The sequence below is a fragment of the Corvus moneduloides genome, chromosome 13, assembly GCF_009650955.1.
Source record: "Corvus moneduloides isolate bCorMon1 chromosome 13, bCorMon1.pri, whole genome shotgun sequence".
Classification (NCBI taxonomy): Eukaryota; Metazoa; Chordata; class Aves; order Passeriformes; family Corvidae; genus Corvus; species Corvus moneduloides.
In genome coordinates this window covers 20624490-20645423 of record NC_045488.1, presented here as the reverse complement: position 1 = coordinate 20645423, position 20934 = coordinate 20624490, and the positions used below count along the sequence as shown (strand labels likewise).

General features: G+C 52.0%; 2 protein-coding genes across 4 annotated transcripts; both read left to right on the top strand.

The window, feature by feature from the left end:
* Window positions 1-204: 204 nt before the first annotated feature.
* Window positions 205-7203, top strand: SEC11A (SEC11 homolog A, signal peptidase complex subunit). Its single transcript, XM_032123092.1, has 6 exons — window positions 205-329; window positions 439-548; window positions 2147-2296; window positions 5944-6063; window positions 6531-6588; window positions 6733-7203. The coding sequence occupies exons 1-6, from the start codon at window positions 276-278 to the stop codon at window positions 6781-6783; spliced, it is 543 nt and encodes a 180-aa protein (XP_031978983.1). The 5' UTR covers window positions 205-275; the 3' UTR covers window positions 6784-7203.
* A 5230-nt stretch (window positions 7204-12433) lies between these two features.
* Window positions 12434-20725, top strand: NMB (neuromedin B). 3 transcript variants are annotated; one of them, XM_032123218.1, is made up of 4 exons: window positions 12434-16610; window positions 16753-16928; window positions 17448-17650; window positions 20442-20725. In XM_032123218.1, exons 1-4 carry the CDS (start codon window positions 16507-16509, stop codon window positions 20487-20489), a joined length of 531 nt encoding a protein of 176 aa, XP_031979109.1. In that variant the 5' UTR covers window positions 12434-16506; the 3' UTR covers window positions 20490-20725. The 3 variants fall into 3 exon arrangements, with proteins under 3 accessions (XP_031979109.1, XP_031979108.1, XP_031979107.1); XM_032123217.1 differs by having other exon boundaries at window positions 12434-16928; XM_032123216.1 differs by lacking the exon at window positions 20442-20725 and adding an exon at window positions 18507-20435 and having other exon boundaries at window positions 12434-16928.
* The last annotated feature ends 209 nt before the right edge of the window (window positions 20726-20934 follow it).

The following is a 20934-nucleotide window of genomic DNA, read 5'->3' as shown; positions in this document are numbered from 1 at the left end:
CCTCCTCCCGGAGCCCTCCCCGAGCTCCTCCCGGGCCTCCCCCCGAGCTCCCCCTGGGACCTTCCCCCGGAGCCCCCCCCGGGCCTCCCCCCGAGCTCCCCCTGGGACCTTCCCCCGGAGCCCCCCCCGGGCCTCCCCCCGAGCTCCCCCTGGGACCTTCCCCCGGAGCCGCCCCCGGAGCTCCTCGGGCTCCGCGCGCGGGGCGGAAGCGGCGGTGACGTGTCCGCGCGGGCGGAAGCGGAATCGGGGCCGTGCGGGCGGCGGCGGCGGCGGCGATGATGCTGTCGCTGGACTTTCTGGACGATGTGCGGCGTATGAACAAGCGGCAGGTGCCGGAGGGGCCAGGGGGGCCGGGGGGGAAAACCGAGCGGGCGGACGGGGCCGGTCCGCCCTGCCGTGCGCTGGCGGCGGGGCCTGACCGACCCCCTTCCCCCCCAGCTGTACTACCAGGTGTTGAACTTCGGCATGATCGTGTCCTCCGCCCTCATGATCTGGAAGGGGCTCATGGTGGTGACGGGCAGCGAGAGCCCTATCGTGGTGGTGCTGAGGTCAGTCCCGGGGTGCGGGGGCTCAAACTCCACAGGGATGGGTCAGATGGAGGCTCCGGCCACAGCCCCAGCAGGCGAGAAGCTCCTTAGGAATCCAGGCTCAGGAAGAGCGAGGGAAGAGGGAGCGGGAAGAAGCAGCATCTCACCTTGCTCTGTCAGCCGGCTGGGTTGGGCTAAGAGGGCTGGTAAAAAAGAGGGAGAGGGACTTTACACCCGGGCAGGTGTGACGGGACAACGGCTTCCTGCTGCCGGAGGGCAGGGTTAGATGGGTCACTGTGAAGAAATCCTTCCCTGTGAGGACAGCGAGGCCCGGGCACAGGGTGCCCAGAGCAGCTGTGGCTGCCCCATTCCTGGAAGTGTCCAAGGCCAGGCTGGACAGGGCTTGGAGCAACCTGGTCTAGTAGAAGGTGTCCCTGCCCATGGCAGGGGGTGGAATGGGATGATCTTTAAGGTCCCTTCCAACCCATCTGTGATGATTCAATGACTGTCCATTATAGAGGTGGTCCTGAGCTTAAGGGTTGTCACTGTGTCACTGGGTGTTTTGGGTGTCACACATTGTCCTTACAGTAGTGCCCTACAGTGGTACCACCGGTGTTACTCCCACCCTGCTGCTGCCTGGGACAAATTCCCTGGGCTGCCACTGGATGCTGGCACGGATATTGCACCTGCTCTGTGGCCACGCTGGCCTTTCCTGTGTGTTTCTATGTCAGTGTTCATGATGTAGAAAATGCTGTAATGCCATGACCAAGTGCCACTTACAGAACTCCCTCCTGATGTGAAGCACAGGGCAGATGTTTCCTGCTGTTTCTCTCAGTGAGTGAGACGGGGCTGTGAGGTCACATCCCCTCTTCGGTGATATGATCGGGGCGGTTCTGAGCAGCAGCTGCTGTGCTCTGTGAAGGTGAAACACAAATGCATGCAGTACTTAAAGTTCATTGTTCTGTTTTGCATTATTTATGTGGAATTAGGAAGGATAAGTAGTTGGTAACAATTGCCATTTACAAGACAGAAGAAAAATAACTTGACTCGTGGTGCCTGAAATGAGATCATTAAGCAAAGCAATGAATCACAGTCACAAATTTTTGGCAAGTCCCTGTGTCTGTTTCAGATGGGAATGCAAGAGCCTGATGTTTTCAGTGCTTTGTTTCTGATGATAAACTATCTATCTGCAAAAAATAAATGAAATTTAAAAAAGCTTCCCAGCATTACAGAGCTGCCAGCATTGCCCTGCCAGTGGTGAGCTCAGAAATCCAAAGGTAGTGTTTGTCTTCAGCTTTTTGCTTATTAAGAAAACTTTTCCCTTTGGATGTGCTTGTAACACCAGTGCTCTTCTCCCAGCAAATCCAAACTGCTGGCAGCACGGTGATTGAAAACCTGATTGCAATAGAGGTTACACGGTTGCATAGTCTCCAAGGTGGTTTTATCAGAAGCTCTTCATCAAGGTTTCAGCCTGGTCTTGAACACTCCCAGGAATGGGGTATCCACAGCTTCTCTCTCTCACTGAGGTTCTTGTGAGATTATTCTTAAGGGACCATAAACTCTGAAACCTGGTACTGAGTGTTTAAATATTGTTCAATTGTTCCTCTCCTCTCTTTCAGTGGGAGTATGGAGCCTGCTTTCCACAGAGGAGATCTCCTGTTCCTCACGAACCGAATTGAAGATCCAATCAGAGTGGGAGAAATAGTCGTCTTTAGGATAGAAGGAAGGGAAATTCCTATAGTCCATCGCGTCCTGAAAATCCATGAGAAGTATGTTAAGAATCTGGGGGGGTTCTACTGCTGATATTTCCCTAACTGGTATTATTCTTCATCATCTTGGGTAAACAAGTGGGTGGGACGTCAATCATAGATACCCAGGTGCTGTAGGAAGTAACACAAAAGTTTCAGACAGACAAAATCTGTCTTCCTTGGTTTACTTGTAAAGATCATCCAGTAGAAGGCACAAGCTGGGAGTCTGTGCCAGTGCCCTGGGCACTCCAAACTGTAGAATCATGGAATTGTTAGGGTTGGAAGGGACCTTAAAGCCAGTCTCATTCCACCCCCTGCCATGGGCAGGGACACCTTCCACCATCCCAGGTTGCTCCAAGCCCCGTCCAACCAGGCCTTGGACACTGCCAGGGATCCAGGGGCAGCCACAGCTGCTCTGGGCACCCTGTGCCAGGGCCTCGCTGTCCTCACAAGGAACAATTTCATCCTAATAGCCCATCTATCCATGGCAGTAGGAAGCCATTCCCCCTTGTCCTGTTACTTCAGGGCCCTTGTTTGAAGTTCCTCTCCAGCTCTCTTGGAGCCCATTTAGGCACTGGAAGGCTGACACCACTTACTGTCTCCTGTGCCATCCTGTCTGTCCTGAGCTGCTGTGCTGCCTGCTGTAGTGTGGCTGCGTTTGTGTGTGAAGCGATTCTTGTTTGTGGGGCATAGCTGTGGCAGAAGGGTGTTTTGTGTGTAGCATGCGTTATTTTAGAGCTTGTCTCTATGGTCCTGGTCTTTGCTGTCATGCAGACTCAGGGCCTTTCATCTCCCTAGAAAGTTGTGTTGTTATCCTTGGAGTCTTCATATACTGTTCACTCTCAGCACTGGGCAGGTTGTGTGTGTGAAGGAATGGAACAGGCATTGATTTCATGGCTGAACAGGGCTTAGTTTTCCAACCAAGGCTTCCACTGCAGTTATGAGCTTTCCTGTTTTGCTGGATGGCCTCTCCAGACCAGTCTGGGGAGATATGAGCCAACCATGTGAGCTGTTTGAGTGAAAACTGAATCTTGAACCGAATCGCTGATTCTTCATGGCAGCTCTGAGAGGCAACAGCTGATTGGGGTCCCAGCATCTGTTTCTGCTGAGTAAATGTTTTCTGAAGTGAGCTGGAGCTGTACCAGGTGGCATCTGAGGATTCAGAGTGGAGAGGTCAATGGGATAGAGAGGGTCCCTTTCCCTGTGGAACATCCAGGCCAGTTGTCTGGTCCAGCTCGAGGGGGACCGGCACATAAATGCACAGATGGAATCCTGGCTCTGAGGGAACGGTGCCTCTCCCAGTAGGCAAAGCACATTCTTTGTTGTTCGGATTTATTCTGTACCCAGAACTTTGAACAATGTAGGTTTTCAAAGTGCTGTTCTTTGATACCACTAATTTAAAAATAATGTCAGTTTATGCTCTGAATTTGATACCTAATGTTGCACGAGCACTTTCTGTGATGTTGTGGGAACTCTTTCAAGTGAAATGCAGTTTTCCTCCTCCCCTGTTCTGTGCAGCATTTTCTCTCCAGATGTTGCCCACCCTTCTTTTTTTTGCCTGGCTCTATCTCTAGATATTAGGGTATCCAGCACTATTTCTTGTTGAAATGTAACAGGGCTGTAGTGCCAATCCTGGAAAGGTGAAACCATTCTGCAGTATTGTAGGTTTCATTTAACTGAAGCAACCAAACACAAACCTGATCTTTTTACTGGGAGTGATAAAATGAAAAACCCATACTGCAACCTGAACCTGGGAGCTGAAAGCAGGATTTGGGTATCAGTTGCTTCTTTTACTACTTAAAGAATAATTTCCTAGTGCCAGTTCAGAAGTGAAAAGTCTCTGCAGAAGCTGACAGGAGTGTCAAAATGCAGGAAAACAGAAACAGTGCTCTCTGTGATTTTGGGGCAACTCAGGCCCCAGTTCACATCAGTATTGGGTCAGTGATAAAATGTCTGTTACTCGCTGGCCTTTTCTTTTTGTTTCAGCCCAAAATTGAATTAATTCTTCATTACTAACACAGATTCTGCCATCCAAATCTACTTAGTGGTTTTGGAGCAGGGCAGCCAGACCAGACTTCAGTCACCTCACACAGTAGAGAAGCACATCCTGGGCTTCTCGTGCCACGTCGTGACAGAGCCTTGACTCTGCTCAATAAGATGCTGCACTCCTACACCTTCACTCTTCAGAGCTAAACTACATTATCTGCACCTTTGGGGATCTTTATCTTTTCCCAGACAGTGTCTCTAAGCTCCCAGAGTGTTTGTTGTTCCCACACAAGCCAGATGTGCTTTGGAGAAAGAGCTGTGGGTTTTTTCCCTTCTTCCTTTCCACGCTTCTCTTGTCAAGGAACCTGTTGGTGTTCAGGCATGATGACAACAGCCTGAGCTCCACAGAGCTGCGTGCTTTTGTGTTCTGCATTCTATCTGTCATTTCTGTGAGAGCTGAGGTTCAAGCACTGAGGACACTCCTGCTCAGCACCTGCCTGCAGGTGCCACAGGAAGGTGACAGTGGCCAATCCCTGAGTAGTGGCATGAGCTGCTGTCCAGCATCTGAATGGGAATGGCTGGGAAAGGATCTATAAAGCTTTTTCCTGGTCAAAGCAAAGATTCATCTGCTCCAGGATCCCATTTCTGGCAAGCTAATTAATTCATCTCAGGATGAATTAAAGACTAGAGAGAGTATGTAGTGATAATTTCCCTGTTTTCTGCCGGTTACAATTTCAAGCACAAAGTCCTGGTTCCTTATGAATAGCCTAATGTCCTCTTTTACATGGAGTATCTGGTCAATTTTTGAGCCAATGTAATTTTTTGCCAACCAAACTACCTTTGCAGAGAGACGTGGTTCAGTTTGCACTGTGGCTATTTCTGCATACCTTCTCTGCCTGGTTTTACCCCGTTACTTCTGAGCTCCTTTGGGTACCCTCTGGCTCTTGCATTAGAAGAGACAATGAAAAGCTATTTGACTGTTGCTGTCATTTGTGGTGGACTATGTCATATCTTCCATCAGTTCTGCCTTTTCCAGGCTAAAGAGTCCTGGTCTCTAGTTTCTTGTGTAGAAGTGGTTCCAGACCTTGTTAATCATTTCTCAACCTTTGCCAGTTCTTCTCTCTATTGCAGAAAAGGATCTGGGGGGCTCAGCACTGCCCAGAGCATTCCAGATGTAGGCACATCGTGAGTTCATGCAGTGTCATCATGGTACTATTTGTTTTTTTTCTGTCCCCCTTTCCTAATCAGTTCTAAGTTTCAGCTTGCTTCTGCCCACTGCTGAGTAGAGCTGTGTGCTTCAATCCCAGCCTCTCCTTTTGTGTGGTAGTAGGGAGACCAGAACCCAACATTTGTGTGAAGCAAGAGAAGCATCAACACAAGATGGGTCAAAAGCCAAGAGGCAATAGCTGCATCTGCACTAGAAACAGCTCGTCTTGCTGGTTCTGTACTGAAACTCTGCTGGAAAGCTTGGCTGGGGCCAGAATTCATTCTTCCCATGGCAGTTTTTCCAAACCATCTGCTTTCTGCTGCATTTGACAGAATTTCCCTCTTTTATCCTGCTTGAATTGTAGGATATGGTTGCTTCTAGTGCCCTTGTGTTGGTCTCCCCGTGCTTGTTGTAGAACTTTGAAGCTTTGAACAAGTTTCTGTCCTGCCTTACCTGGCTGTCCTGTCTTTACCAGGCAAAACGGAGACATCAAATTTCTGACAAAGGGAGACAACAATGCTGTAGATGACAGAGGGCTCTACAAACAGGGGCAGCACTGGCTGGAGAAGAAGGACGTAGTAGGACGAGCGAGAGGGTGAGTGAAGTTGAAAATGATGAGGCTTTTCCCACTGCTGTCCCCCAAAGCCATCTGGTAAATCCCCCTTGTGTCGAGCTGTCCCTGTTGGGTTTTTTAACCTGCCTGAGAGTGTGGAGAGTTCAGTTCTTAGTTTGGCTTAAGCAAAGGCATCAAGTTGTGAGCTGCATCCTGAGATGTTGCTGCTGGATGGACACGGATGTAAGGGTAGCATGGGCTCAGATTTGATCAGAATTGTCATCAGATTTACCCTGGGAGGCTCAGCATTTGCAGGCAGGTGAAATCTGAACCAGGCAGAGGCTGAAACACACTCTGGGGCTGGTTGTCACTCAGCCCCACTGCCACAGCCACCCTGCTCAGGAGGAACAAGTCCCCAGCCCGTTGACTGCAACCCTCGGGATGCTTGAGTGACTCTCCCTCTGCACCCTGGAATAGTGTTTGTTTTAAGAAAATCTTTATTCTTGTAGATTTGTGCCCTATATTGGAATAGTGACTATCTTAATGAACGATTATCCAAAATTTAAGGTAAGATCTCTTCCATTTCCTGCCTGCTTTTACCACCCCAGCTAAAATTCCTTCATGAGAACAGGGGCAGAACCCTGTGCCCTGTGCATTTGCTTCTGTAGATGTGAGTGTGCACTCCTGTGTCTCCTCTTCTCTCTCTTGCAGTATGCAGTCCTCTTTTTGCTGGGTTTATTTGTGCTGGTCCATCGAGAGTAGTCCCTTGCACTGAACTACGAGGTGAAGGTGCCATGGATTTTTCTAGACGAACGTTTTAAGTAGCTGATGGTCTGATGTGCCAGGAGAAAGAAGAAAACATGCATTTCAAAGCTTCTTGCCAGTTTGGGTTTGTTTTGGTTTTTACTGCGTAAGGGCGAATGTTTGTCACAGTATTTCCAATGGTTTGTCATATTTTAGCCTTTTTAGTGAATTTTTATATTAAAAGTTTGAGCCAAACTGTTTAGTGCTTGTACTTTGAAGCTGAGCTTCCTCTCCAAGTGCCTCTGGGACTGTGTCCTGAGTCTGTGCCTGGCTGGGCCAGGTGCCTCCTCCCTGTGCTGACTGAACTGTCCCGTGGTGAGCTGTGGCCGTGACGGTTTTTTCCAATTCAGAACTGGAATAAAGATTTTGCCTCTTGCCAGGTTCTTTGTTACTGCCCTGATGAGAGCAGCCTCCTTGCCCGGGTTCTGGGGGATACCTGGGCTTTGCTCTTGCACGCTCACTCCTAGAGCCACCATCTAACTTGTCCTCTCTTCACAGAGCAGTAGCAGCTGCTGCTCTCATCTCTTTTTGGAGAGTAATCTGTCCTGAGCTGTAGATTGTTTAATATTTCTGTGTTTCTGTAAATCACATTGAAATGATCTGCTTAAAGACTGCAAGGCGTTTGGGGCAGGAGATGGCAAAGAATTGCTTTGTGCACTGGGTAACAGAAGGTTTGAGATAGGAAATACCCACGGCTGTTTGGCAGGGATGATTTAGCAGGATGCAATAATAAAAATTGCTGGATTTTGGAAAAGGGTTTCATGTCTCCAGCTGGCCACATCTCACAGCTCACCTGAAAGCTACAGGCTGCCCTGAGGTCTGAAATAAAAAACCCTCTTGTCAGCACATGCAGCAGCTGTTTTTTCTGAGCTTCTCATTCAGGCTAGTGATCCTGCTGGTGGAGGTGTCAGAGAGAGCCCAGGGAAGGAGGTGCAAGGCAGCGATGCTGCATTTTGTCAGCTCTTCTCCATGACTGCTCCAGGACTCCAGAGCAACAGGAATCATTGCAGGTGGTCACTGCAGCCACACACACAGCTTGTATAAAGCAAAAGCAGTCAGGAAAAGCAAGGACAAAACCCAGTGGGGTGTTTATGGCTGTTTGCAGTTTCTTGCATATGTCCCTCATTGGGTTTGTCAGGCCTCTCCTATCTCTGGAGGTGAATTGTGCTGTTTTGCTGGTTTTGATGTTGCCAGGTGCTTTTTTCTCTGTGTAGGATAAGCAAACATCACTTGTAGGGCACTGCAAGAGTCTATGAACAGGTCCAGCCCCCAGCACTTAGCCTCGGGCCTGTGGCTCTGAGTAATCATAACTTCATAATAAAAATGGTAATAAAATCTGTATCTCTTGCTCCCAGTGTTAGAGCCCTTGAGTGGAGAACGTGGATAGAGTTTCTCTGTAATTCTTGAGATATGGATGGGATGTTCTGTCAGAAGTCAAACCCAAGCAGCAGTGAGAAAACAGAGAATCTTTGAGAGCTGCTACCCCTGTAGAGCACCTTCCTGAGGGTTGGAGCAGCATTTCTGCCTCTGCAGCTCGTGTGGAGCCTGAGTCTGTCCCTGCTTTGCCTTGAACCTAAACAGCTTCTGTGCATAAGTGGGTTTTAGACTTGGGCTTACACAAAGGGCTGAGTTGAGCTCGTCTGAAAGCTGCTAATCAACACCTCCCCATGAGCACTCGCTGGGAGCGCTGCTGCTGCTGCTCTCCAAGTCCTCTTCCTTTCACACCTCCAAAATTCTGAGCATGCGAAAGCAGTTGTGTTCCTGTGACCGAGTTAATTTAACAAAAAAAAGGCTAAACCACAAAGGATTATAGAGCAAGGATTAGCTCTCAAACTGCTGAGACCGCAGTTCTTTGGCAGGATGATGTGTCCAGAGGGTGGCAGCTGGTGTCAGGAGTCCCTGGGCTGGGGGACACATGGCCAACATGAGCTCTTGCAGGAGGATGTGCCCTGCCCTTGCCTGATGCTGTGTGAAGGAACTGAACAGAAAGTGCCTAAAAAATGCGGGGTGAGGGGTGACTGGAGCCTGCTGCAGCCCAGCTTTGGGGGCTCCTCTCCAGGCTCTGCAGGTGCTTGAAGAGCAGGAGCAATTGCCCTAAACCAGGGGCTGCCACATGACATTTGGGAATTCATCTCTGCAGCCGCTGTTCTGCACGTTTTCAGCTCTGTGCAGCTGAGAATGTGGTTCTGTTACCTGCAGTCATGAAATGAGGAGTTGACTAATTAGGGTGAGAATAAACGAGCAGTCAACCCCCTCACAACTCCAACACCCACCACCTCCTGTGGCACCTCCCACATTGCCTCCTGCATTCCAGCAGCACCTTTCCTGCCGTAGTGGGATGAGGGGAGTGCCGGGGATGAGCCTGCACAGGCTGGAAACTGGGGATGTGGGGGCAGGATGACACAGAGTTGTTGCTGGCTCCATCCCCGCCAGATTTATTCTGCTTTGCTGAGCAGAAAAGCTACAGAGTGAGCAGGATCTCTGACTGGTTGGGTGCTGATGCTGAGGTGTTTGGGAGCACTGCTGAGCTCCCACAGAGCCAGGGTTGTTGATGGTAGAACTTGATGTGTTCATGTTTTATTTCAGTTTTACACTACTTTTTTTTTAAAGGTGAAACTGTCTGGGCAGCTCCAGCAAAGCCGGTGACACTGGAGGCTTTGGAAATGGACAGAGATCTTTGTGTCACCACAGGAATGGGATTTGTTTGTAAAGTACGTGGGTGTTGAAAGGTCTGGTTTATAAAGGAGAAAAAAAATGCAGGAAAAAATCTGCCAGGGCTGATTGCTCCTGTCTCTGTTGTGGTTACAGCCAAACAGGGCAGGTTTTCTGGTAGCAATTCCAGTGCTTAATTACTGTTCAGTCACATCCGCAGTTCAGGGCACAGATTCCTTCATGGGCAGGAGCTGTTTCATGGAGCAAAGCCGTGCTGGGCTCTGTCTGATGGCTGCTGGAATTCTAGTGGGTGATTTTTTTTTGTATCAAAGCTAAATGCATAAGCAAGAGTGTGATGGTCAGGAAGTGAGCTGTGGGGGGTGACGTGCTGCGAGCTGGAGCTCCGTGAGACAGGGGCTGGTTTTTTGTATTTCTGACGCTTGAACGCGCGGTTGTTGGTTAAACAGCAGTGAGCATCACGGTGGTTCATGCAGATCTGTCGCTGCTTATTGCTTTGCAGGGGTTCACAGGGCTCAGGTTTGTCAGATGGTCAGTTCCCCACTGTCTTTAATGAGATTGGGTGATTTCATGGTGATTTTCGTGCCCTTAAAATCAGAACAAGTCAACTGTATTTTTTTCCAAGGAGCATCTTCAAGATGAAACCTGGTCCGTGCATGGTTTGAAGACCACTCTCTGCTGGAGAAATGCACAATGCAGACCCAGCATGCAGCTCCCAGGACATCCCAAAAGTTGGCCAAGAGAAGGAGAGGAGACAGAGGAGGAGAGAAGGAAGAGAGGAGAGGTGCTTGGAGCACGTGCCCTGGGGATGGCTCCTGTGCCAGAGCAGGGGCAGTGCAAAGCAGCTGTTTGTGTGCCCCACACAGTGCCAGTGACGCAGTGGCTGAATCAGATGAGGAATGTCCTGGTTCCATCCTCCGGGAAGGTGCACTGGGGTGATGCCAGAAGGGCCCAGCCTGCCCTCTTCCCACCGTGTCAGCAGCTCAGGGTGGGAGCTGATGTGTGGTGAGTGACTGATCTGACCCCCTCATCACTGGGAGGAGAGAAACAGCACCCACACTTTGAGCCAGTTGAACAGCCTCCTGCCCCTTTTACCTCTCCCCAGCCTCATAACACTTCTGTCCCTTTGTCAGCTGCACCCAGATTCTCACCTGCCAGGAGCCACAGGTCTCTGCAGGGGTAGATCCACCAGCCCAAGCATGTTGGATTCACATGGGGCACAGGAGCTTTCCTGAGAACCCTGCTCTATTTTGCCCTAATTGGGTGGCTTTGCTGCAGGTTCCTAGTCTGCCCAGCTGTGAGAGCCCCTCTTCCAGTTTGCTCATCCCTTCTTATTCCTCAGTTGCTGTAAAAACCCACCAGCTCCCTCAGACACAGTCCTGCTTCCCCATGGAGCAGGATCTGCCTCTGTGTGCTGGCCTGCTGGTTGAGCACATTGTGTGTTAAACCTGCTCCAGCTCATGGGGAAATTCATGCACTTGTTCAGTTCTAGCATGTCCTGTGAATGGCTGATCTAGCAGGGTTCCCTGAACCTTGGGGGGAAATAAACATCTTCACAGAGAAGAGCAGTCTAAATAGGGATGGACTAGAAATCCAGCCTCTGTGATTCAGATCACAGAATCACCCTTTCAGAACATCTGTCTTCCAGGATGGAGCAGATGCTCTCAGTCTCTTGCTCCTTCTGCCCAGTTCCTTATCTTTTGACTATTTTTACTCCTTCTGTTTAATAATTCAAAAATTCCTGCATCTCTCTCTGCTGAACGTTTTGGTATCACCTTTGTTTTCCAACTTCCTCTTTCTCCATAGAAACAGATCTGAAGGAAAAATAATATGAAGGAAATTAACTTCTCTGGGCCTTGATTCTCTCAAACTGGGATGTCAGATTTCTGCTGTATAATTCTGGCTGGGACACTTCTGAGCTGGGCCTGGATTTGCCTGCAAGAAAACACGATTTTCTTCTCTAAGTCTTCTTGCAGAGCAGTTATTTGTATACATCCAGCAGGCATGGAGTGAAAGGAAAACCTCCGGGAAAACCACAACTCATTAAATGAAAATTGAAAATGAGTTGAAAACAAGATGTGTGAGATTTCAACTTTTATCTTTTATAAACAACAGCTATTGCCTGTGGACAGATGGATGTAACAGAGGGATTTAATCTTTGTAAACAAGAGAAAAGTACATCAGAATAGACCCTTCAGGCATGTGGCAGGACCTGGCTTTGGAAAAGTGGTGAAGAAGAGGCTGAAGCAACTTAACTGCTACTAAGAGTTTTATTGGCACCAGGAGCTCTGTGAAGGAGACAAATAGGGGCATTCGAGGCCTTTGCTCCTTGTATTTGTTTTTTATTAGAGCCATCAGTTTTGAGCCCAGGTGGATATTTGCAGGGCCTGGGAAGCCTGAACTCCACAGCATGGAGTCTCTCCCTTGCCAGCCTGGCCACCTCTCTGGGAGATGCAGAGTCAACGCCAACGGTACTAAATCGTGGAATCTTCGAATGATTCGGGCTGGAAGGAACCTTAAAGCCCAACCAGTCCCACTCCCTGCTGTGGGCAGAGACACCTTCCACTGTCCCAGGTTGCTCCAAGCCATGTCCAACCTGGCCTGGAACACTTCCAGGGATGGAGCAGCCACAGCTGCTCTGGGCACCCTGTGCCAGGGCCTCCCCACCCTCACAGCCAGGAATTCCTTCCCAAGATCCCATCCATCCCTGCCCTCTGGCAGTGGGAAGCCATTCCCTGTGTCCTGTCCCTCCATCCCTTGTCCCCAGTCCCTCTCCAGCTCTCCTGGAGCCCCTTTAGGCCCTGCAAGGGGCTCTGAGCTCTCCCTGGATCCTTCATCCTTCTCCTCTCCAGGTGAGCACCCCCAGCTCTCCCAGCCTGGCTCCAGAGCAGAGGGGCTCCAGCCCTGGCAGCATCTCTGTGGCCATGTCTGGACTCGCTCCAGCTGGTCCATGTCTTTCTTGTGCTGAGGACTCCAGACCTGGACACAAAGCAGAGAAAAAACAAAATGAACCTTGCTTTAAAGCCCTTGAACCAGGGTGTTTCCAGGTTGATCTGTTACATTTGTTAGCAAGGCCCTCTTGGCTGTGCAGTTTTTGCATCCATTTATTTTGCTTAGTTGTGGTTTCCTTTCTTTATCTGGTGAAATCCTGCTTCATCTTTAGGTGCATTTAGAGGATTTGCTACTAGTGCCTGTTTCACAGGTCTGTTTTTGCTCATCTTATCCCTACTTGGACAGGAATTTGATAAGGAACAGGACACCCTAAGAGTAGACTTGGAATTGTTGAAGGAATTCAGAGGCTTATGGGCAAGGTGAACCCACAGGGATCATCCACCTGGATTCCCACAGGTATTTGGCAAGGTCCCTCAGCAAAGGCTCCTGAAGGAAGGAGGCAGCCCTGGAACAGGGGGTGAGATCCTTACAGGGAAAAAATTGTTTGTTAAAATGTAAAGAACAAAAGGGAGAAGGGAAGAGAGAAGAGACTGGGTAATAAAAAAGATGAAATTTTAATGTACATAAATATAAAACAGTGCACAGGGGGGAAAACCAATTTTAACTCTATTTGTAAAACAATGGGTTCCAAGTTAAGTGTTACTATCTGAAACGTCGGCGTTGTTACAGATTGTGCTGTGAAAATGTCAGTTCTGTGGTCAGCAGCCATCCAGAGGAAATGGTGTGTGTCGATTGCTGGGGGAAAACCGAGCAAAACAACCCCTGCTCCCTCTGGCTGCAGGCATCTGCAGGGATCTTCCGGGGAAGCTGAGGATCCCTGGACCTTCGAGGTGTTTTGGGAGGGAAGGGACATTCCTGGAGGGTGTGGGGCTGTGCAGGGCTGCTCTCACCCAGCCCCGGAGGGTAAATCCCACGGGGAGGGGAGGGGTAGCTCTGTGCTGACCCTCCTCTGCCTCGAGGACATAACCAGCAGCAGCCTGCCGTTTTCCAAGGAGTCACCTCTCCATCACCTGTGGAAGTCAGTGTGCTGACCTCTGCCAGCAAAATTGATTTATAAAGTAGAATTTCTACAGCTTTTTTTGATATGTAAGCTGGGAAGATTCCCGTGGAGGCTAGTAGCTATTGGGAAGGTGAATCTCTGCTGAGCTGGAGAGAGCAAGTGCTGGAGAAGCACTGCAGTGTCAATTCCTACCTGGAATGCTGCAAGTCCCAGCAGGCTCCAGGCTGGATGTGGTGCTCTGACCCACCAAAGGAGGACAAAGGCAGAGGCAGAAAATCTCCCACAAACCCACCAGGTGGGTGACCAGGGTCTGGAGCTCAGGTCCTGGTGCCCTTCCCAAGCAGGTCCTGGGTGCCAGTTATTTTCCTGAAAATTAGGAACGACTTCTTTGTGGAGACTGGGAAATCCAGAGAAAATCTGGTCTCTCTGCTGGTGTCTGGGGCTGGTATTTACCGAGGCTGCTGTGGAGGAAGGAATTGCTGTTCCTGGAGCCCTGCCTGGATCCACAGCACTGGTGCTGCTGCTGCCCAGTGAGTGCTGAGCTCGGTGTCCTTTCACCAGTTGTTTTCCAATAAAGCCCCACCGGCTGCCCTGAGTTGTGCTCCCACTTCCAGCCTCCAACACGTCTCTGAGTAGCTGTTGCATTGCTCTTTCCAGGCTTGAAATCAGGGTTATGGGCTCACATCTCCCACACAGACATCATTTTGTCAAGCCTCAGTACTCAGCAATTAATCTGAACCCCCCCTCCGTTTCTGAGGGTTTACGGTGACACTGCAAAAGGGCAGGAACTCCCTGATTTCCTTTCCCAGCCTTTCCCAAGCTTGCTTAGCAGTGCCACTGGGATGGAAAATCCTGCGCCTCTGCTCCTACCTTGGCTGAGGTAACACCAGCTGAAAAAGAAGGAAGATCTGGGTCCATTTGGTTGTGCATTTAATTAGAGCAGTGCAAAAGGCTTCATCCTGTTTGAAACCCTGCAGCTTCCCGCTGCTCAGCCCCTGTCCCTGGGGCTGCCTGTGAGGAGCACTGAAGGAGTGGGACTTAACCCCGTCACACTTCAGCTGGTGCTGTAATTGCCTGGGGCTCTTTCCTCTGCCCTCTGTAATTGGGATCACTTTATCCCTGGCTTCATCCTCCCTAATCCTACAGGTAACCCTTCAGTTTGCTCTTCCCCACAGTGGAGGATTGCTGCTCAGCTTCCCAAAAAACACTCCTTCCCCAGGGTAAGGAGAAGCCAGACTCAGCTGTGCCAGTGCTGGGCAGCACCAGGAGCTTCATCCACATCCAGAACCTTCTCTGGACCTCACATCCTCCTCCTCCTCCTGCCCTTCCTACATCCCACACCTTCTCCAGACACCCCAAATTTCCATCACTTTGGCCACCATGAGTGAATTTAAAACTGTTTTAAAGAAAAGGCTTGGGATAATGTCCGTCCATTTCAAGCTGTGTTTTGTCAGTGCAATGGCAGTGCAGGACGCTGGCGGGGGACACAGCCTGAGAGAGGAAATAGAGAAGGACCGGGGTTGTTTCTGTCTGTCCAGCTGCAGCACTGGCGTGTGGGCACTGGCAGGGGCACCAGAGCCCAAGTGGTGGTCCCAGCCAGCAGCACCACTGGCACCAGGGGCCTCAGGTCTCCTGTCTCTGCTGACTCGATGGGGGAGACGAGGCTGCCATGCTGTGAATGTGAGAGTTGGGGCTGCAGTGCTGCAAATGCCATATCTGGGGTGAGCACTGTATTCATGCACCCCGTGGCCCCCTAAAGGATCCCATCCTCTAGTGGCAAGCCCAGCACTGCCTGCTCAGCCATTCTCCTGCTGAACACAGGGAAGGAATGTGGTGAGAGAGCGGAGTGAGGTCCCCCTTTGGAGTGCAGGACCTCCAGCACAGCTGGACACACGGCTGGCAGAGGTGTCACACCTGATGGATGAGGGAGGAGAAGGCCCTGTCCATCACTGTGCCACATCTCTGAAACAGTAAGGGAGCCCACGCTGACCTGGCCACCCAAGGGGACACTCGCACAGTCTGGGAGGATGCCTGGTAACACAGGAACACTTTGGGATTTTTTTTTCTTCTCATAAACTTAGAGCTGAGTTTGCAGTCTGAACTCTGACCCCCTGCTGCTGAAGGGAATGTGTCCCCTCCAGCCCTGTTCTCCTGAACAGTAGCACATGCTGAGGAGGGCATTGCTAATGAATTCCCTCTGCCACTTCCCAGAACTGGGTCATCTCATCCCCGCTGACCAGCAGCTCCTCGCGAAGTTGTGGAACTGTAAATCCAGCAGAAGCTGTCAGGGTCTTTAGGACACTAATTGACTTTCATGTCTCACCTGGGAATTTACTCTATCCACGTGGACCCAGGAACCACTTTGAGCTCAGCCCTGGGCCTGTAGTCTGTCAGTGATCTATGTTGTGGGAGCTCAGCAGTGCCTGACTGAGTGACTGGCTTGACCTGGCCCCAGGCCCTCCTCATCACTATGGACCTGCCAGGACTGTATCGGACCCTGGATACCCCCACCAGACCTCACCCCAGCCTGCTGAGGTCCAGACTCTGAGAGTATCCCTGTGTAAATATGGAACCTGGAGGAATCCCTGCTGGCTGCAGGCAAGGGATAAGAAGAAACAGAGCAGAACCTGTGTCTTGGAGCCCTCTGATCAAATGCTTCCAGTTTTACCTGGAATTCACTTCACTTGAGCCCTGGGCACACACAGTCTGTGTCCCAGGCCCCCACTATCTGCATCCCTGGCATGGCTGGGCACAGCTCCATGCCTTTAATGGAAAAGGAGGAGCTCTTGGGGAACATGATAATCCATGGAAGGTTTGGGTATAAGTAATGAGGAAACAGCAGTCTGCAAAACCTCAAAGGGAGTGGAAAAGGTGAGAAGTGATACACGGACTGGTGCTCACGCTCTGCTGTAAGTGGGATCCTCTGAGAGGCTCCTCTGGAAAGTGAAGGAGCTGGGCAGAGCTGGCAGGTCCTTAAGGACAGGATCCTCGGATTATCCATCGCGATAATCAGGTGCGCAGGTACACGTATTGGGAGATGGCTTTGAGCTGAGCTGGAAATGAAGCTCATGGCTGAGCTCCAGCGCAAAAAGGCAGCATGGAGAAGGTGGAAGCACGGACAGGCCATGACGGAGAGATTTGGGAGTGGGGCTCAGCCTCAGTGGTGGCTCTGCTGAAAGTGAGTACAAAAGGCGTCCCGCGCCGCCCGAGCGCCAGGCTGGCACCCGAGGGGCACAAGCGGAGCTCGGGGTGTGCCCGCCCGGGGCGGGGCGGGGTCAGCGAGGTCCCGCCCCCGCGGGTATAAGGGCGGCGGCGGCGGCGGCGGCGGGCGCGGGGCCCGCGGTGGCGATGGCGCTGCGCTGCCTCCTGCTGCTGCTCTGCGGAGCCGCGCTGGGACCTGCCGTCCACCTCGACTTCGCCGAGCACCGCAGCCAGGCCGCCAAGATCAAGGTCAACCCCCGCGGCAACCTCTGGGCCACAGGTACCGGGCGGGGGGACACGCGGGGTGTGCGGGGCACGGCGAGCTCCTGCGCTGTCCTGTGGCTGCCTGTGCGGAGCCCCCCGCTCCCACGAGGGGAGGGGAATGCTGGCAGGACCACGGTGGGCAGGGGGAGACCAGGGCAGGCGTGAAGCCACCTCCACCTGCATCCCCGGGCGGCAGGTCCAGCGTCCTCAGGCGACTGACGAGTACAGCATCCCCGGGTGTTAGGTCCAACATCCCCTGCAGACTGACCAGTCCGGCATCCGTGGGTATCAGGTTCAGCCTCCCCGGGTGGCATCTCTGTAACCCCGGAGAGCCTGTCAGCAGGAGCCGAGTGGAAAGTTTCCCAAAAATCCCGTGTGGAGTGGCGACCTGGGATTTCTGGGTTTCCCTTAACTCAGCTGGTTTGGGCATTAGGTCACTTGGTGCTTCTTGCTGGTTTGTGCTGGTGCAGGGTGGCCGGTGACAGCCCAGCCGGAGCCCTGTGTCCCCCCAGACACACCGTGTGTGGTGTTGCAGGTCACTTCATGGGGAAGAAGAGCGTCACAGGCTCCCCACACCTGGAGACTCCGGAGGAGCCTGCAGTGCCAGTGGTCTTTGGTCCCTCTCTACGAGCCCTGCTGGAGGACATGATGGAACTGCTGACCCGGGAGCTCCTGAAAATCCTCCTGCAAGAAAGACTATTGGATGAGAACCAAGGGAAATATGACCTCACTGACCAGGTGAATATTGACTTACATGGAGGGAGATGCTCTGAGCAGGAAGGTGGAGGAGCTGTGCTGGAGATGGGAGCACCTGCACAGCTGCTAGAGGTGCACTCCCCCCTTTACCCTCCTTTTAACCCTCCTTAAACCATTTCTTAAGACCAACCATAAAGGGACAGAGGAGAAGTGTCCTGAGGCGTGTGTCTAGCTGGGCGGTAACAATCCCAGGTGCTTGGGAAGGGTGTGAGGATGAGCAAGTAACACTGCGATGGAGCTGTGACAGTGGTGATCTCCAGGGCTTGTTAAAAAGCATCTGGGTCTTCCTCAGCCAGATGCAGAAGAGGATGGTGTCCCCTTTTCCAAGGACAGGGAAATCCTTTCTCCCTCTTATTTCCGAAGAGAGAGACCAAGAGGGACAGAGTGTGTGAAGGGAAAGTATCTGTCAAGCAAAGAGCTTTGGCTCTGTGTCACGGTGGTTGGGATTCCTCAGTGCTGAAGGCACAAAGCCTTGCAGAAGGGAGGTGTGCACTGGTCCTGCTGTTGCAGAGCGGGTTTTGGGGAGCAGGGAGGGGGCAGGAGCTCCACTGGTCCCACTGTGGCAGATCCTCAGCCTCCTCACTGTGGCTTTTACCTTGGAGCTCGCTCAGCTCCTCGTGGAAAACCTGCCCCTGGGAGCAGTGCACAGACACAGATCCTCAGGCAGGATGTGGAGATCCAATTGCTCAGTCCAGGGATGGAATTGCTGTGTCCACAGATGGAATTCGTCTGTGTGGCTCTGCTTGTTTGTTGCCTCCTGCACACTTCCCTGGTGCCTCACCCTTTCCACTCACTGCAGGAAGTAACTGGGAGTCTAAAAAGGATGAAATTCTCTTAGGTCAGTCCCACCTGTGCTTTCCCACTGGGCCAGAAGCCTGAGGAGCTGTCCAGTAGCACTGCACACAGGTAAAGCTATTTCTGCTATGCAGGGTTAGGCAGGGCTTGCTCCTCTATGCTTTTTTTGGGAAGGCACAGGTGGAGCAGAGTTGCAGACTTGGGAGCCTGAGTGCCACTGATTGTTCAAGCACCTGTTTTACTCACTTTCAGCAGATTAAGGTAAACTGAGGCTTCCTAAAGAGCAGTTCCCATTGGGTAGAGGGCTTTTCACAGTGAAGATCCAGCTGGGCATGGCTGAAGGCATCAGCCCACCCCACTCCCTGTGCAGTGTGCTGTGCTGGGCTGCTGCAGTCTTTGCTTCTCAGATGCAGCTGGAAAGAAGATGAGGGCTGTGGAGGTTCTGGACCCTTCCCCATCCTCTCCAAGGAACCTTTGAGCAAGAGGGCACTTGTTGAGAGGATGGCAGAGCTGGTAGATGTGCTGACCTGCCTTGTTTCTGAGTGTGTGGTGTGAATTTGGTAAAGGTGCTCCCTGGGGCTCTCCCCTGCGTAGGTCGCTGCTCATGTTGCAGATGTGCCTGTGCAGAGGCTGCCCCGAGCACTGGTGCTGTGCCACAGGCTCCAGCTGAGTGCCTGAGCCCTGCCAGCCCTGCCAGTGCTCCTTCCCAGTGCTCAGGGGTGGGTACTGGCCAGGTGTGGGACTGGGTGCCAAAGCTCTGCTGCTGGAGGGCAATTTGTCTGTGGCCATGCAGGTGCTGGCCAGTGCCTGTCTCAGTGCCTGGTGCCTCTCTGGGTGGGATGCCCTGCCCACGTGTGGCATCACAGCTGAGCTGCTTGATGTACAGCTGGCTCCTGCCCCTCCCTTTCTCTTCCCAAAGCCTGAAGCTTCTCCTTGGCCAGTGCCCTGGTTCCCTTGCTGGGTGCTGTTTCTGGTTTTGCTCCTTGGGCACCTCTGAGCACCTCACTTCCCCAACTCCTGCCCTCCTGCTCCTTTCTCCCACCCATCCCCAGGGCATCCTCACCTCTGTGCTGTTGTGGATATTACAGAATTGCTTCTCCCCAGTGCCTCTGAGTGCTGCCCTGGTTGTACTGTTCTGTGTGATGTTACTTTTTCTTGCTCTTGTGGTTGTCACAGTGCCAGTCCAGCTTGGCTTGGCTTGAGGGGGAAAGCTGTCTGGGTAGCTTGTCTACCCTGACGGCTTTCCCCCTCAGCGTGACTGTTTTTAGACACTGGGTGTCAGCACCCAGCCTGAACTGACCTTCCTCACAGGCTTTTTCATAGCTCTGCCCTGTGCAACTCCCTGTCCATGCCCTGCTCAGGATCTGTCTCTTCCATCTCAACTTTCCAGCCATGTGTGGCAGACAGGGCTTGGCTCTCAGCATGCTGGGGCTTCGCAGTGCTGCCACGTTGCTGTGTGTGACAAGGATTGGGGTGGCAGAGGAGGATCCATCCTTTGTCATCTCCTTGGATGGGTGGCATTAGTTCCCCAGGATGCAGAGACCGTGTTCGTGGAACGGAACAGCTCCAGGGGTATGGGGAGAGCCCTTCTGCCTGAAGGCAGGTGCTGCCTTGCATAGCTCTGGGACCTGTGGGCAGTGCCACTCCCGCAAGCCCCTCTGTGACTCTTCCCTGCTGTATTTTCTCTCTTTTTGCCTTCTCACATTCTCTGCTGAATGAGGCTCTCCCCTGGAGCTGCTGCCTCACTGGGATGAAGTTTCCCTCTGGCATCTGACAGCCATGGTTCAGCTGTTGGAGCACAGATGGGAGGCTTCTGGCTGTGTCCTTCCCATGGGCTGTCCCAAGCCACCCCTGAAAGTGCCATCATGCTTCCAGCATGGGATGTTTGTCTGATCTGCCCCGTGGCACCCAGCATGGGTGGTGATGGTGGTGGTTGTGTTCATGACCCCGTGTCTCACCGTTGTGTCTTGTTTTGTAGGAGACAGGGCTTTTAACAAAGGTGCTGGAGAAATACTTTTCAAACTGAGGAGGTGCAGCTGGGGACGATGAGGTCTGCAAGGTCGGCTGTGCGTGGTGAACGCAGGACAGCATCGTCCTTGGGGGTTTCTACAGCAACATCACTTTTATTTATTCTCTCTGTGTAATATTGCTAATAGTGATGGTGTGTGTGAAAAGCGGAGCCTCCCTGTATAGTTCCTGTATGTTTTGTGTTTTCTTGACATCTGATGTGCCCCTGTGAATAAAACTGGCTCTTTGCACAGACTCTTCTGTGGAGGTAGGAGGGCAGACCCCCCTGGGCCTGTGCAGGGAGAAGGGGGAGTGAGAGCACCTTGGGGCAGGGTGAAGGGGAGTTCCTGGCTCTCAACAGCTCAGAGGGGTTGGATTCAGTCCCTGCAGCCTCTACTCACTGAAGGAGACCCTGATGTGACAAAACAGCACACTTGGGTGAGCTGATCACGCCACTCACCGCT